General features: G+C 39.2%; 1 protein-coding gene across 1 annotated transcript in view; it reads left to right on the top strand.

Moving 5' to 3' along the window:
• LOC145481220 (uncharacterized) overlaps window positions 1-16,772 on the top strand; it is a 25,854-nt gene extending 9,082 nt beyond the window's left edge. The window contains exons 8-11 of the mRNA XM_081459660.1: window positions 1,101-1,178; window positions 1,781-1,848; window positions 7,343-7,453; window positions 12,063-16,772. Coding sequence (XP_081315786.1) covers window positions 1,101-1,178; window positions 1,781-1,848; window positions 7,343-7,453; window positions 12,063-15,791 — 3,986 coding nt within the window. The 3' untranslated portion in view covers window positions 15,792-16,772. The remainder of the gene's footprint in view (window positions 1-1,100; window positions 1,179-1,780; window positions 1,849-7,342; window positions 7,454-12,062) is intronic.
• Window positions 16,773-18,098: the final 1,326 nt, after the last annotated feature.

The following is an 18,098-nucleotide window of genomic DNA, read 5'->3' as shown; positions in this document are numbered from 1 at the left end:
ATAATTAATTGTCTTTTATGTTCACTGGTAAATTTTCTGCTATTTTCTGAATTTCCGCTTTGCTTTTTTTTATGCTGAGTTTCTACTTCTTTGGGTAAAATTAAACTTGTATGTGTAAATTAAATACAATTCTGCATGCCAAATATTAAACTGCAAAAACGTGACAAAGTCGTTAAAATAAAAGAATTGTGTTCTCTTTACAATCTCAAACCTCTTTGCGCTCGATTGTTGTTTTACTGTATCGTAGCTCATCACAGTTTTCAGCCTGAAAACTACTTATTCGCGCTATTTTCAAACAGAAATCCACACAGAAGCGTATAAACTCTTTTACTTTATCTAAAAGAATGAAATAGGAAGTTGCGTTTCATTAGCTACTTCACTGAACGGGCACTATAGATTGATATTCACCAATGGCTAAATCACCGTCTGATAGTGTCTACGCAAGATCATATTGCGTGATCAGTTTTGGCCAACGCCACCAGACAGTGCCCCCACCCCTCCCTGGGACGAGAAATGTCGCGTCCGTGTTCAGTTTTAGCGAATCAGAATGAGAAAATTTAGCGGTGAGCCAAGAGAAATGCTAAGTGATGATGCTGCATAAACAACATATGTTAATTGTACTTGAAATGTCCCTACTATCGATCTAAGACTACCTTTGACAAAGGTTGCAATTCAGCTCCCTTCTCGTGATGGTAATCCAGAACCTTATTGGTCTGCTGTTTGGTTTGTCTTGTTTTATTCCCTTCAGATCTATTTTATTCTGCTGTGTTGGCGAAGAATCGTTCAAGTTTTACTCTTTCTCAGTACTAAACCTGATTTAAACGCAACAGTTTTATTTCCTACTGCCCGGTCGTTTGTTCCCATCCCCCGATGACTCCCCATAACGTGCCCCCAAGGAGGTTTGAGTTATCGGGAGTCATCCGTATTTCAAGGATCGGAACAGATCCGTTGCGTGCCACTAAGTTGAGAGGGGTCTGAGCATTGAAAGAAGACATGCACATTGCATATCTCTACAACCTCGTGACCTCTTATCGTTTTCACTTTTTCGCTACTTCTTCGTCTGCTGTGCATGAAATGTTTTTTTCAATTCTGTTACTCAGGGAATATCCACGAGGCCCGGAATGATGCAACGGCTGCCGTCAATTTGGAACCAACTTCGATTAAGGCCATAGAAACAGGTAAAATCCTTGACTTAACTGATTTATAACATGAATTTTACAATAACTGCAGAACTTATCGCGCGCTCGTTGGCTAATTTTCGTTGTCAAGAAGCAAACAGACGCCTGAATTTATAACTTATGCGATGTTGATGCGACGAGCAAAAGCGGCTGAGCGGACAATTTGACAATTTATTATTGTAAAAAAACAAATTGACGCCAGTTTTTCATGCGTCTGTCCTGTCATTGACAATAAATTTCGTCATAACATTGTCAAAGTAGCTGGTCTGTGGATCCACTCGCCTATCACCTCGTGGATCCACAGCTATTTTGACAATGTTATGATGAAATTCATGATCGATAATAGGGTAGACGCATGAAAGACGGGCTTCAATTTGTTAAATGGAAAGCAGCTTCCGTATCGAATTCTTCAAATACAAATGACATTAATATCTTTTCAGCAATATTCCCTCGCATGAGCCTCCATTTCAAGCTATTTCGAGTTCAATACCAAATTACGAATATGGCTTTTTACAAGAATAAATCTGGTTTTGGATGTTTCCACCTGTGCATTAATATTGTAGATAATATTTTGTGACCTGATATTAAATTATTTGTTGCAGGTGCAAGTGCTTGTGAGCACCTACAGTGTTATCGAGACGCCATGTCGTGGTGTGAGAAGGGATTGGCAGTATCCTTTATAATATCAATTATTCATGTTCTTTGCCAGCTGTAAAAGGAACTATCATGTTACCTATAGCGATTCCAGCGAAAGTTGTTAAGAGGTAAATTACAAAAAGCTGTGTTGTCTCTGCCTTATATATATGCCGCTAAAATCCCGCTAAGCATAATAAGGCGTCAAGAAGTCTTATAGTTGTGGTTATGGTAGCTTCAGGCTATTAACAAAAGTCACAATGATTTCAAAGTAAATTGTAATTGCAAAAACCTAAGGCTTCTATCAAGCCCCTTCTCCACTGTACAGTCTTGAAAGAATGAGTTGTTACGTCAAGGGGCAACTTGATTGAGATTCTCATCAGGAGAAACGAAAAGCCATCTCCGACTTAAAGGAAGAATAGTTTTAGGAAATAATATAGAGTTTGAAAGCCAATTTTTATACGCTCAGTTGCTTGGCAACCCAGAGAACAACTTAGAGATTATATTGTGTAATTGTAACAAAAGTGAAATGTTGCGTTCTCGAAAATTATTAATCTACACACTATTTCTAGGCTGCCTTTTCTTCAGATCAACAGAGCCGCCATTTTTCTAAAGGTTTACCAAGATGACTTTGCTGTGATTTTTTTCTCGCACTGACTTTCACGTGAGGTCAAATCCCTTTGTACTCCAACGTGCCAAATTTTCATTCAAATTTCCTACAAAAAATATCCTTTGATTCTTACAGTCTCGAAATAAGTCACTCATTGGATAACTATGCCGTGCACAGCATTCTTCGCCTGCTAAGTGCGCTAGTTTACATTAATTCCTACCCGCCCACGTTACTTGCCAATTTCAGTTTATTACATAGCAATTGATAGATTAGTGTTTCGTAAAGATATCTATGTTGTTTACTAGCTGGGAGGTCCGTATAGTGAATCAAAGGCCCTATGCCTGGGCTGTCTCGTGTCACTTGTGCGAAGAAATCCACTGCCAAACCAAACAAGTATAGTGCAAGCGTAACACTAGATCAACTAGACAGGATACATTTTCACCTCCGTTAATGTTACGGATAAAATTTGACAAGGGCCGATTCGACCCTTATTGTTAACAGTAGCGCATTTAGGGAGGGGGACGGGAGGCCCGCCCCCACCCACCCCCCCCCCACCTTATTTTGGGTAAAAAAAGAGTCGCAGAAGGAAGAAAACCCGGCAGGGCAAGCAAGAAAAACAAAAACGAGTCCCCCCCCCCTTAGCTCAAAGTCTGGATATTGCCCCCTGCCCCCCCCCCCTTTAGCTCAAGGTCTGCATCCGCCACTGCTGTTAATTAACTTTTGTAAGTATGGATTATGCAATAGTTTTAAATCGGCTCATTGCAATCCCTAGATTTTCCATGTCTTCCATTTCAGGAATGTTCACGCAGCTCTGTGTTTAAGACAATTTAAGCTTAAATCTGTTGTTTGTTGTTATATTTCATGGATTGAAATTATACTAATATCAGAAGAATCGAAAACCAGTCAACGAGAATAAGTTCCGGGTCAGAATTCGCGTATTGCTTCAAAGTTTAGACTGTGTACATCAGGATGTACACGGGCTACTCCCATGCTAAGCCTGAAATGTAAAATAAGAGATATGCAAACGTTACACTTTCGGAAGCATTACGAAGCCAATTCGGTCTGACCTGATGCCCTGATCTGACCATGGTGGTATATATACAGGGAGATACTGATCACAAACCTAACAATTAATTTTTTGTCAGTTAAATCGGTCTGCTTATTCGCAGAAAATGCACCTTAGAAGTTAGTTTTTTAATCCACTCACTGTCATCTTTAGATTTTTTTTTGCGTGACTGAAATCCGTCACTTCAGCATTTTCAGCCTCTTATTTGTTGTCAAATTTGATTTAAGCGCATGTTAGTTGCGTGAACCAAGGGCTCGGACACTAACAAAATAAAACGCTAAAAACGGCCTGTCAAAAATAGCTACAAACTTTTGAGTAGTCTCCACGCTCTTCATCCCAGTCCCCGCGAAAAATCAATAAGGAAAGTGTCTTAAACCTGTACAGCGTGGCTGAAACTCGTATTTCCAAAATCAATAGGCGAATCTTTGCGACGTCATTGTTTACATTTTTCGTCATTAACATACGACTTTCCGCATAGAAGGCATCATGCTAGACACGATTTTACTACAGAAACTTTAAGAGCTTGTGAAACTTAGTAAGTGGTGAAATTTCTGGCTCTTTGGGTGTAATATTCGAGGAGAAATTGGCTTTCAAAAACATCAAAATTTCTGTGTGGCAAAAGCGCTAATGAGCCCATACATTCTTTGTAAAATTTTGAGCTTTTACGTGTAAACCCTCGTCGCACAAAAAGTATTCAATACATCGCGTATTCAATACATTCCTTGGGACAGATAATGGTGCTGTGCCCTTTCAATATTAAGTATTAATCTCTTTGTAGCTCCATCAGAAACTGTATCGCTTATGGTAATGAGGCAAATATTGTAAACAAAGATTCTCCTGTAGCACCAAATGTCGTCAATTGACCAATTGTCCACGTGACTAAAGTCACGCGGACACGAGGATATGGAGGCGAGCGAGGTCTTGAAAATGCTTAAATTTTGTGCAAAGTTTGAAGTTGTACTACGAAAACAATTTCTGTCAGTTGTTGGGAATCACTTGAAATCAGGCTTTTACACCGTAAATTAAATAGTAGAAAGCGAGGAAATTCATTAAGTGCATTCAACAGAAACTCTCTCAAATACACCAACGATCAGAGAGGTAGCCTCGACTGAAATTGACCCGTTTTTTAGTGAAAATAATAGGTCAAGGAAAACACAAGATGATGCACCATCACAGTGCCGACCTACAAACAACAAAACAACTCTCACAAATAAAGCACTTGTTTGAATTTACTTACCGTGACTTTCCTCGCCACTTTTAAGTGAATAGAGATAACATTGCAACGGCAGATCCAGACCTTGAGCTAAGGGGGGACCCAGGTTTTGTTTTGATTGCCTTGCCGGCTTTTCTTCTTTCTGTGATTTCTTCTTTTTTACCCAAAATAAGGGGGGCCCAGGCCCTAGATCCACCACTGCCTTGTGTCGATAAATCGTCGATGGAAGTGTACAAAAGGGCAAAGGTTGACGATTACATTTAGTTCACTCACGAAAATTGATCAACACGACGATAACACCCGATATGAAGACGTTACCGAGACCAAAGTTAGAGATAGGAAAATCCGGACCTGGCTAAAAAATCAATCAGATTGTAGGATTCGTTACCGTGCCCTCTTGATATCAATAATACTAGTAATAATCATGGATTAGCTGAGTGCGTTCGAGTCAATACAGTTAAAACCTTTGGATACTGTCTTCAGAATTAATATTACTCTCGAGGTCCGATTTATTTTTGTTGATTTTCATGACGAACACATATTTTGAATAATAGTGTTCACTTCTACACCAAAAGAACAGTTAATTGTAATACTTACACAAATTGATGATAAATGAGGTGTTTGGCACACTGTTCATAAACTGGTATGTAAAACTAGCACACACACAAGATCAGGTTTTAAGTCGACGTCGCTTATTTAAAGTTGTATAAATAAAGAGCTAAAATATTTAAAAAATATCAACAAAAAGAACTCGACCTGATGCGTAAAACTGATTACAAAACAAGAAATTATATTACTTCATTGCCGTGCGACAAAATGCCCAACAGAAGCCGGGAAAACTGAATAGGGGAAATAAGTTTTAACTCATTGACTTCAGAGGACAAAACGAAAAGTTTCCATTATTGCATTATATATAACGGCCAACATTTGAGAAAACAAAGGAAAATAAAAGCGAAAGACACGAGTAAAAATCAATTTGAAAACAAGAAATGAAATAATTTCTTCGCCGCGTGACGAAACATTACAGCGCTGCGAATGAAAGATGAAAGTTGTAAATCAAAAACGCGACAAAAACAAGCCAATATTTCAGATCAATCGTATTTCAACCGTATTAAATTAGTGACCACTTAGTTCTTTTTTCAGCAGTTCTGTGATAGCTGTAGAAGGCTCCAAAAAATATATCTGAATGAAACCGAATAAACTAAACAAACCGCGTGGAGGTCGCCGTAAGTTAAATATGCAGCAATCCAGCGTGCAACAAGTTTCTGTTCACTTTTAAATCCTAAATTACTAAATTCATAAATACACGGAACCAATTGAAAAGAAATGCAAAAGCAAGCTCAATAACAATGAATTTTTATTCACCCGAGGTGAAGAAACCTATGTAAAAGCAAAAAATGTTCAAAATTTTCGCTAACGCGCTTCACTGCACAGCAGCATGTTCAAATTAATTCTTCACACTAAAGCGAAAGCTTGAGTTTTTGCCGACGACGTCTCCGACTGTTTCATTCATTTTATCGGCCGTGGCGTTAGCAATCGTTCCAAAAGTTAAAATCAACTTCGAAGTGATACGTATGGGTTATTGACCAAGTGTGAGGTCAAGATAGCTGGATATTGGCCAAGTTGTTTTTTGCGTGTTTATGGACTGAGACGGAGTCGAGGTCCATAACCTCGCAAAAAAAAGAACGAGGTCAATATCCAGTTATCTTGACCGAACAAGCTTGGTCAATAAAGGATTTACTATATGGCTTTCGGGGAAATTTTTCTTGCGGGACACGGCGGGTAGTCCCGAACGGGCAAGATAGCTCCATCTTGCCCGCTCGGGTAGTCAATCACAGCGCAGGATTTGATTCATCTTGCCCGCTCACAGAGCTGGCCATACAATAATGTATATTACTATTTTTGTTTTCTAAAGTCTGGGAAACCGCTTTACCTCCGCGATCGATATTCAGAACTTAACTCACTTGAAAACGTACAACCGATCGTTATGGTTTGAGGACTCTGTACTCGTTGATCTTCCATTCTGAGGCCACCTGAACATCGATTTGTAATTTTCCTTTCTATTTTAAATCTCAAAGCAAAAATTTCTCCATGTTATGAATGAAAACAAGACCTTTGAACTGTAGATTTGACACGCAACGCCCCATTACCAGTTCCCGGCGGCCAAAAAAGTCTCACATGAGATCGAGACCATTTGTGCCACGCAGCCACTCCAAGATGACGTCCAAACCCTGAAATCATATGGCATCGACCGCGATCGATAACCGCGGGACATTTTAAATCCCCTGGGAATACTATGCGCTCTCCTTCGTCGAACGCAATAAATAATATGAACATAAATAGAAGTTATTAAACGAATTTCTTAGTATATATAACAACTTGGACGTGAAAATATGCTCGGATATTTGTCCACGGACATTATCTGCTCCGAGAAGCTATTATATAATGTCCTTTGACAAATATCCGAGCATATTGTCGCGCCTAATGTAGGCTATTGTGTTTATTATCCTTCAAATATTTTTCGTAATACGCGCAGTCTTGAAAATTGGGGAACATTACTCGGATATTTCCCAAGCTGGGAGAATGTTCAGTCACTTGACCCGTTATATTTTAATTATGTCATGTGCCTTAACCCTAAGCAGATTGACAGGACTAACAAGGCATTACTAGATTTACGAGCCAGGTGTGTTGGAGATCGAGTTAAGTTACAAGAAGCAAAGAGCAATCCCGAAACTCTCTCCGTGAAGGGCCAGGTAAGTAATGCTAGAGGAAGATATCTTCTCGGCTTTAAAGGGGAGATTAAATAATGCCGGACTTGATATATGTTGTACAAGAAACCTCTTGTACGGAAACGTGCAATGAGATATACTTCTATTACTCATTATAAAATAACTGAGATACTACGCACGCTCTGATTGGTCAATAGAGTTGCTAAACCTATGTTCTATTGTACCGGTAAACAACGGTTTTCGATCTATGGCAGCTCTACGCGGGAACTAGACAACTCGGAACTCTAGCGATAACAAATGTAATAAACTGTTTTGCCTTTCGCTGGCTGAGATATCAATAACACGACTATCTTTTCATTCAACATATACACGGAAATTTGCAGGGAAAAACAGGACCAGAAGTTGGTCATATAAAGCTTTATCTTTTTTTCCACGGCAAAACTTTTACGCCGACTTCGGTTACGCTTGAGATTAAAATTACGGACGTTTTAAACCCCTATTTCGGCGCTTTCCACGGTCTGTCATCTGGGCTTGACTGATCAATTTGGGTTGTCAAAAAAACAGGGAAAAGATTTTTTTCTATCAGAAATTTTGAGTTTAAACTCAATGGATGCATGCATAACACGATAAATGAATTTGACTTCCACAAGCTTAGCTTTCAAGCGATAGTTTTCATTTAGCAAAATACAGAGAGAAACACGGACTTCATAGCCTCCAGCATAAGTAAATATATTCGGAATAAATTTCGGAGGCAGCGTTTCTGTTACTAAGCTTTATTCCATTCGCAAAACTTTGGAAAGTTACCGTTTGAAATTGCGTTGAATCACTTCGCAGCACATGAAGTTTGGACTATTTGCACACTTTTCGTACAGCCTTTTACTTTCGTGATGACCGAGTCCACCGATTCCTTTGAGTTAATTAATATGCTTTTTGCCTTTCACCGCCAACCTTTTCCTTTCCTTTCTTAAAACTTTCTTAGCGTGAAATGTTTTCGTCGCTTTGCTCTGCGGATTTCGTATCCGGGGCGGAGTCTGTGCTTTCATTCTTTCAGTCGCTGTGATTGGTTTGTCGCGTCATGTCATGAATTTGATGACAATAAGCAACTTGATCACGAAAGTACAATAAATTTTCTGCTCATTGACAGACTTTTTCCATAGTTATTTCATAAAAGCAATAGACCACTCTTTCTTTGGGTTCACCGGCGCAATAAACCACTTGGGACGTTGGGGGAACACTCGAAAAGTATGTAAATCACGAGCCGTTAGGCGAGTGATTTACAAACTTTTCTCGTGTTCTCCCAACATCCCGCGTAGTTTATTGCGCCAGTAAACCAATAGAAAGAGTGGTCGATTGCTTAATTAGAATCAAAGAGCTAGCACGAGCTGTTAACGTAACAATGACTCGAGCAAAGATAATTTACAGTTCGAGAATTAAAATAAGACGAAATAGAAAACAACATCTTTTTGTCTGTATCCGTTTTCTCTATATATACAAGCATTCTGTCACTAATGCTGTTCTCTTTATTGACTACGCTACTTAATATCTATTTTATTTTAGTAGAATTCTACTATTATACTAATGCAGATGCTGCAATCTGATTGGCTGAGCTACTCATATACTATTGTGGACGTTTCTCCGAAGTTTTTGAACTTTTGATTTCGTTGAAACGTAAAGCTCAATAATGTGTAGAAAAATAATTAGAAATCGTTCTTTGCGTTTATTTCAGTCGGAATTCTACTAATAAAAACTAGATTCTTCGCTCTCGATTTCTATGAGGCGATATCTCGAGCTCATAATCTAATTGTAGAGTGCGAGTACTCTTGTAGCCTGAGGTTGTTAACAAAATGGCGGCCGCCTCTTTATCTTTTCGAAGTGTCCGTGAAAAGAACTTAGATAAAGTTTTTAACAACTTGTAGATTTATACTCAAACAATTAGATTATTCGCTCTCGATTTGTATGCGTGATAGCTGAGTGGAGCTCAGCCCTCGTCATCTAGCAAGTCATAGAAATCTCGAGCTCATGATGTGATTGTCAAATGGAAACGCAAACAGGAGAACTTATGCTTGTGCTTACATCAAATGAAAACGCATCGCTGAAAGCATAAGCATATGAATAAACATCGTCCGCAATCTTTTTTTTACTGTATCGAGGAGATAGAGAAAGGAAACTACGGCAGTTATCAATTCCGCGATACGTACGTGCTCATCTTTACGTCAATTTGCCAGCAAGAACGTGTATGAAGATGTATGAAGATCTTCGGCAACACTCCGCTCCGCATCACATTTTCACCTCTCTTCACGCTGTTTGGAAATGCGACAAGGCATGGTTTCTACTGGGAGCGACCATTGCTAATCAAACTACTTCAACACTTACAATGTTGGACAATTTAAATTAAAAATTGAGACCACCCCTTGCCCCCATTTTATTGATAGAAAAAATGGTGCGCTTCAGGTCAAGGGCCAGTTCATCAGTGATTAGGGGAGAGGGGTGGGTTTATCTTTTTATTTTATCTTGTAACCAGTAGATGTATATATTACCTTACCTTGTGTTTACTATTTACAATTTTTTCACTCTTTATGTAACTATATTGTTAAACTATATAAAGGCCGCATTCAGCAAAACGAAGGCATTTTGACGTCTCTCCTCTATGTTAAGGGAGTAAAACATTAAGATTATTAATATTATAACCAGCCACTCTTATACAGAAGAAGGGTATATTGATTGGCAGCGCTCTAGAATAATTGTCAGCATAATTATATTTTTGTAATTCTAACATTAGACTTCAAACAAAGCCATCGCAATCCAAGGGCAAAATTAATATACTCTGGTTTTTTTATGGATTTATTTTATTATGTTTGCTTACACTTTAAGATACTTTTGCTGCTACTTTACACTAAAACAATAACAAAAGCTACATACACTACTTACAATACAACAGAGCTATAAACACGACTTGCAGTACAAGACAGCTTCTTCCCCCTACTTTTTTTTAACAATTATTTTAAGGAGCTTTACAATCGTAACGGCGATACATGTATTTTTCAAATTGCAAATTACCCTTATCTTTAAAATGGCATATCCTTTTATCAATCTAATGCCTTTTAAAAGCATTAACAGGACAAACTGCGAAGAAGCATCATAAAAAAATACCAGAAACTTGATTTTCTATTCTTAACTTGTAATTTACTTTTGTAGTAAATTCACTCCAGTCAAGATTCCTCTCATTTACCTTGTGATAATGTAGATAATATTTAGCATATAATAAACATAGATTAAATTTTCTAACATTGTTATTACCCTTCCCACACGCCATACCAAGCAATCATGCGTAGTTTGCCGGGAATATTGAGTTGTTATGCATCTCATTGAACTAGTTCAACAGCCGATTGTGAAAAGAAGTTGTTGTACTACAGTTTTGAAATGTTTCAAGAACTGAGTCAGGCTCACCACAGTAGAAACATCTATTAATGTCTGTAATTCCATAGAGACTAAGCTCTTTCTTCGTAACGACAATGCCATCAATTAGTTTAAAGTAAAATTCTCTCAGTTGATTCTCTCTACAAGTAGCCTTCACTCTATTAAAGATTTGGTTCCATGGCAAAGCCGTCGGAGCAAAGTTGCGGTCCCATTTGATTGGACCAGTGGCCTGAGGCTTCCGTTCATTGAGAAAAAGCCAATAATAGTCTTTACAGCTAAGTTTCAAGAAGTTGATGGTTAAGACCGAGGATAATTGAGATAACGTGCTGCCGAATAAAAAGTTGACATTAGGCTTAGCACGCTCCTTGGCGTTTTTCCGTAAGGCGCTCGGGAACGCAGAGATTACTTGCAAATATTTGAAAAAATTACAATTAATCATCATCATCATGCAGCGTAAAGACACCCATTTCAACGGAATTGTGGTAGAAAACGGTCCTCCCGTTAATGAGGATCTCTTTATTATTAAAGAGAATCATCTCTTGTTCATCCTGAGAGTTTTAAAGACTTGTTAGGTCCAGGAAAGAAAACAAGATATCCTTGTAGAAGGATGGTATGTCTGAATCCTTTAGAAATTTCTTATCATAGTTGGAGCATAAGAGAAAATAAAAAAAACATATTTTATAAAATAAAATTGTGGAATAACTGACCAAGTGTCATCTTCTTCGTCATCAGTTAAGCGTCCACGTTAAGCGCAGGGACTTAATTTCAACCGCAAACCACCATCGCCATAATCCTGATATAAAACTTCTCTGTTGTTTTTATCTGGTTTGTTTTTCCATAAGAATTGGAAAGGTAGCGATTGGGTTAGAGATGCATATTTGTTTGGAGTGTCATCCATGGATGCTGAGTAAACAATTTGAGACACTCCCAAACAGAGAACGTTTACGCAAACGCCAAGCTGCAAGTTTTGTCTTAAGATTATCCACTTTCTTAGTAAAGTTCTTCCGTTCATTGCCCATACTATCATACGAAATAAAGATTCCCACGACTTTCACCGGTTCATTGGTTCAGGCTAGACCTGTTTAACCACCAAAGCGTTGTTTTGAAACAGTATCGATACTTTCAGCTATATAAGTCCCGAATTTAGCACTTTGTACACTTTTTGGCTAAATATTCATGCTTTCGTCATTAACTGACATAAGTTTTTGTCTCATAGAAAAATACCACCAAAGATATGAAAGCTAACACAGAAGAAGGAACCTGTTACATCAACGTTGCCAAAGAAGTGGGAGACAGGGCTGGGGAAGGAAGCTCCTATGGTAATCTTGGCAACGCCTATTACCATCTGGGAGATTTCAAAAACGCCATCGAATACCATCAACTAGATCTAAACATTGCCAAAGAAGTGAGACACGGGGCTGGAGAAGGAGGGTCGTATCGTAATCTTGGCAATGCTTATCACAGTCTGGGAGATTTCAAAAAAGCCATCGAGTACCATGAACGTCATCTAAAAATTGCCAAAGAAGTGGGAGACAGGGCTGGAGAAGGAAGCTCCTATGGTAATCTTGGCAATGCTTATGACAGTCTGGGAGATTTCAAAAAAGCCATCGAGTACCATGAACGTCGTCTAAAAATTGCCAAAGAAGTGGGAGACAGGGCTGGAGAAGGAAGCTCCTACGGTAATCTTGGCAACGCCTATTACCATCTGGGAGATTTCAAAAAAGCCATTGAGTACCATCAACTAGATCTAAACATTGCCAAAGAAGTGGGAGACAGGGCTGGAGAAGGAGGGTCGTATGGTAATCTTGGCAATGCTTATCACAGTCTGGGAGATTTCAAAAAAGCCATCGAGTACCATGAACGTCATCTAAACATTGCCAAAGAAGTGGGAGACAGGGCTGGAGAAGGAAGCTCCTATGCTAATCTTGGCAATGCTTATCACAGTCTGGGAGATTTCAAAAAAGCCATCGAGTACCATGAACGTCATCTAAACATTGCCAAAGAAGTGGGAGACAGGGCTGGAGAAGGAAGCTCCTATGGTAATCTTGGCAATGCTTATGACAGTCTGGGAGATTTCAAAAAAGCCATCGAGTACCATGAACTTGATCTAAAAATTGCCAAAGAAGTGGGAGACAGGGCTGGAGAAGGAAGCTCCTACGGTAATCTTGGCAATGCCTATTACCATCTGGGAGATTTCAAAAAAGCCATCGAGTACCATCAACTAGATCTAAACATTGCCAAAGAAGTGGGAGACAGGGCTGGAGAAGGAGGGTCGTATGGTAATCTTGGCAATGCTTATCACAGTCTGGGAGATTTCAAAAAAGCCATCGAGTACCATGAACGTCATCTAAACATTGCCAAAGAAGTGGGAGACAGGGCTGGAGAAGGAAGCTCCTATGCTAATCTTGGCAATGCTTATCACAGTCTGGGAGATTTCAAAAAAGCCATCGAGTACCATGAACGTCGTCTAAAAATTGCCAAAGAAGTGGGAGACAGGGCTGGAGAAGGAAGCTCCTATGCTAATCTTGGCAATGCTTATGACAGTCTGGGAGATTTCAAAAAAGCCATCGAGTACCATGAACGTCATCTAAACATTGCCAAAGAAGTGGGAGACAGGACTGGAGAAGGAGGGTCGTATGGTAATCTTGGCAATTCTTATGACAGTCTGGGAGATTTCAAAACAGCTATCGAGTACCATGAACTAGATCTAAAAATTGCCAAAGAAGTGGGAGACAAGGCTGGAGAAGGAAGGTCGTATGGTAATCTTGGCAATGCTTATCACAGTCTGGGAGATTTCAAAAAAGCCGTCGAGTACCATGAACTAGATCTAAAAATTGCCAAAAAAGTGGGAGACACGGCTGGAGAAGGAACTTGCTATGGTAATCTTGGCAATGCTTATGACAGTCTGGGAGATTTCAAAAAAGCCATCGAATACCATGATTCTCATCTAAAAATTGCCAAAGAAGTGGGAGACAGGGCTGGAGAAAGAGGGTCGTATGGTAATCTTGGCAATGCTTATCACAGTCTGGGAAATTTTAAAAAAGCCATCGAGTACCATGAACGTCATCTAGAAATTGCCAAAGAAGTGGGAGACAGGGCTGGAGAAGGACGCTCCTATGGTAATCTTGGCAATGCTCATCACCGTCTGGGAGATTTCAAAAAAGCCATCGAGTACCACGAACGTCATCTAAAAATTGTCAAAGAAGTGGGAGACAGGGCTGGAGAAGGAAGCTCCTATGCTAATCTTGGCAATTCTTATGACAGTCTGGGAGATTTCAAAAAGGTCATCGAGTATCATGAACGTCATCTAAAAATCTCCAAAGAAGTGGGAGACAGGGCTGGAGAAGGAGGGTCGTATGGTAATCTTGACAATCCTTATGACAGTCTGGGATATTTCAAAAAAGCTATCGAGTACCATGAACTAGATCTAAAAATTGCCAAAGAAGTGGGAGACAGAGCTGGAGAAGCAAGTTCCTATGGTAATCTTGGTATTTGCTTTGAATCTCAATGTTCTCTGAAGAAAGCCCTTGATTGTTATCATTCTAGCGTCCGATTGTTCAATGATGTTAGGCAGAATCTGCAAGGTAAAGATGAGTGGACAATTAGCTACCGCAATGTTAATAATGTGGTCTATACCAGATTATGGCGCCTGATTTTAAAACAAGGTGACGTAGTTGAGGCTTTGTTTGCTGCTGAGCAAGGACGTGCACAAGCTCTAAGAGATCTTATGAACTCAAAGTACGAAACTAAAACACCACATACTGGGGAGAAAATGACTTGCGACACATTAAATTGTCTCCCTTCAGATACAGTCTTTATGGCAGTTCACGAAAGAGAAATAATTTTCTGGATTATTCAAAATGGAAAAGATGTTCAATTAAGAAGAAAACAAATCAGTGATAATAATTCGAAGGAAAATGCGAGCAGAGTGTTGAAGTCTTTAATTCACAATGCTCGTGAGAAAATTGGTGTCAGTAGTGGTGTGAGGTGCGAAGATCGTTCATTGGATAGGAAAAGCGGGGGACACCTGTTAAAGAAGAGGGATCAAATCATATCCCAACTAACACACTCAGATAACAATCCTTTAAGAACACTGTATGACGTTATCATTAGCCCCATCAAAGACTTGATTAATGGCAATGAACTGATATTTGTTCCCGAAGGTCCATTATGCTTGGCTCCTTATGCTGCATTCATGGATTCTAATTCAAAGTACTTAAGCGAGTCTTTCCGAATCCGGGTCATTCCGTCACTGAATAGTTTGAAACTGATCAGAGATTGTTTACCAGATTACCACAAGAAGTCTGGGGCGCTGCTTGTGGGTGATCCATGCTTAGAGCAAGTTCGTTATCATGGGTTAAGGCTAGAACAGCTGCCACTTGCAAAGAAGGAAGTACTGGTGATTGGGGAAATACTCAACACTATTCCCCTCACTGGAAAAGAGGCAACAAAAGCTCAAGTGTTGGGAAAACTCTCCTCAGTTGCTTTGGTGCACATTGCAGCACATGGTAGAATGGAAACAGGAGAAATAGCTTTGGCACCAAACCCTACGCTAGCATCCCATATCCTTGTTGAAGAAGACTTCCTGCTAAGAATGAGTGATGTGATGAGAGTTCAAATACGAGCAGGACTGGTTGTGCTAAGTTGTTGCCATAGTGGCCATGGTGAGATTAAGGCTGAGGGTGTGGTTGGCATTGCACGAGCTTTCTTGGGTGCCGGTGCTCGTTCTGTTTTTGTGTCCCTGTGGGCAATTGACGACGAAGCCACTCTGGAGTTCATGAAGAGTTTCTACCTTCACTTAGCTGAAGGAAGAAGTTCCAGTGAATCTCTGAACTGCGCCATGAGGTGTCTGAGAGAGTCTGAGAAATTTAGCGAAGTGAAGCACTGGGCTCCATTTGTACTCGTCGGTGATGATGTTACCTTGGACTTTGTTAAGGGCGATTAGATTAACTTCAATATATCTAAAGGTAATTAAGCGTTTGTTAAATGTCGAGATGATACAATCGGAAATTAAGTAATATTATTGAAGTTTCGACTTGGTGCAGTTTCCTTTGTCACGTACAAATCACAATACTTTGGCACTTCTTGAAAATAGGAGATGACCGAATTAATTTACACGATACGTAAAACGTGTTTCAAAAGTACAAACTTATTATGTAAAATACTACAATACTTGCGTTGCACGTTTGTGGTCGCCATGACGCTCTTCTTTGTTCCTGCAAAGAAATGAAATTATCAATAGCTTCAGAGAAGGTTAATAAAGTGATCCAAGGTTCCAATCAATAGAAGCTAACAGTGTTGCTTTGTCTTACCTTTTACGTGTTTCAGTGCATCTATCAATACTGATGGGAGGACTCTTTTGATTTGTTATTACGAGACTGCTAAATACTATTAGCTTTTTTAGTGTACATAGCTAACTGGCCAACATTGAGTTTGCAGGAAAATGCTTTTCTTCTGATTATACCGCATCTGAGTCGTATCATTGTGTATCGTAAAGGCTTTTGCAAACTTAATTTTAAAAATGAATCCCGCAATATTCGAGTCTACTATTTTATCTTACAGACTTGAACATATTAGTTTATAGGACGGTTTTGAGAATCTTAGAAGTTATCACAAATTAATAGTAAATTCAGGAAATAACAACATTTTAGTCATTTCAGAAAATAAGAGTATTCAAATTAAATATTCAAAAGTGAAAAGAATAAGTATTTCTTAGAGAACGCCTAGAAGCGAATGTTTTCGGAATTTAGTGGTTGTAACATGGTTACATTGTCATGTGTCGTGTAACGTATTTTGTGCACGTTGTTTGAATTTCTATTGATATCATTTTGTGTTTTACTCTCATGCAATGATTGTGGAACTACTGAAGATAAGTAACAGTTCTAAAGGGCCTCACGTTTTCGTACCTTATAATAAAGTTAGAAGATTCAAGCTCAATAAACGGAAAAAATTGTTTAGCGTTCAGCAATTTTACTTCCTCTGTCATAACAGGTACTTTCCAAACAATTATTTGCCCTTAAAATTGCCACCAGTTACAGGCAGTTCATCAGGACTACAAGTGGTGGTATTACACATTGCTACAGCACAAGTTCCTTTAGCGGTGGGTTCACCTTCTGCTGCGTATTCTTTATATTCCTCTTTGGTCTAACATCCACAATTAAATTCAAAACCGTCCTCTGTCTGGAAACTTTCCACTCCACGCACCCATTTTTCTTCCCCGCAATCCTGGGAAACGATGTTTTTGTCACAACTTTCTTGAGTATTCTGTACACGCTCCCCTTCTCCAAAGCAATCCAGGCAGTAAATGTGGGCTTCGTGTCGACGTGCCAATGGAAATAGTAAAGAGATGCGCGCTCGTTGCAATGATGCATTAATATGTATCAGTCATATGTAATAGCAATACATGCCGCCCCTGCCTATGAGAAGGATGAAAGGGAAAATATATTCTTTGCAAATCTTATATGATCAACTTTTAATGCGATCTACACACAGAAAGTCAAAAAATAAATAAATGAACAAATAAATTTGTTCTACCTCCCAACTCAAATACGTTTTCTGATTTGAGGTGAACGAATCACGTATCATGGGTCAAAACTCACTAACTCCCCAGGGAAACAACAACTTGAATTTTCGACTTGCACGTGATCAGGGCGTACGCCTTGAAACCACGGTAAATTTGTGTGCCACGCGGCGTCAAGCATAATTTTTTTGCAGTCTGGTTTTATCTTGAGTCTGAAAGTTTAACAAAACACTTAATGACTGGCCCCAACGGAAACAATGAGTTTAATTGAGGATCCAGGGATAACAAAGCTGTTTCCCCTAGGGTCAGTCATTGAATGCTTAAAATAAATAGATAAATAGAAAAAAAATAGGTCATAATAGCAAGCTGGCTCTAAACCTACTTTAGCACCACCCGGACACCAAATACACTCGAACACACAAATGTCTTACGCTATAATGGCTTATAATCTAAGAATATTTACAAAAATATTTTTAGCCTAAAATCGGCAGAAAAGTAAGAATATTCAGCCTGGGCCGAAAAAACAATATTCTTATAACAAAAAGAGCGTAAATAAGCAACTATACTAACCTTTAATAGCCGGGACAAGTCCAAATTTATGGCTGACCAACCCAAAAACCATCAAATGCGGAATTTTCATCATGTTGCTGCCTGGCAACCGAAAGGACACAGAAACTATTCGACGATTTATGACCCAAGAACGTGGACAATTATAAGATTATATCGACTAGA

This window comes from Orbicella franksi, chromosome 3, assembly GCF_964199315.1.
Source record: "Orbicella franksi chromosome 3, jaOrbFran1.1, whole genome shotgun sequence".
Classification (NCBI taxonomy): Eukaryota; Metazoa; Cnidaria; class Anthozoa; order Scleractinia; family Merulinidae; genus Orbicella; species Orbicella franksi.
This window is presented reverse-complemented; position numbering and strand designations above follow the sequence as displayed.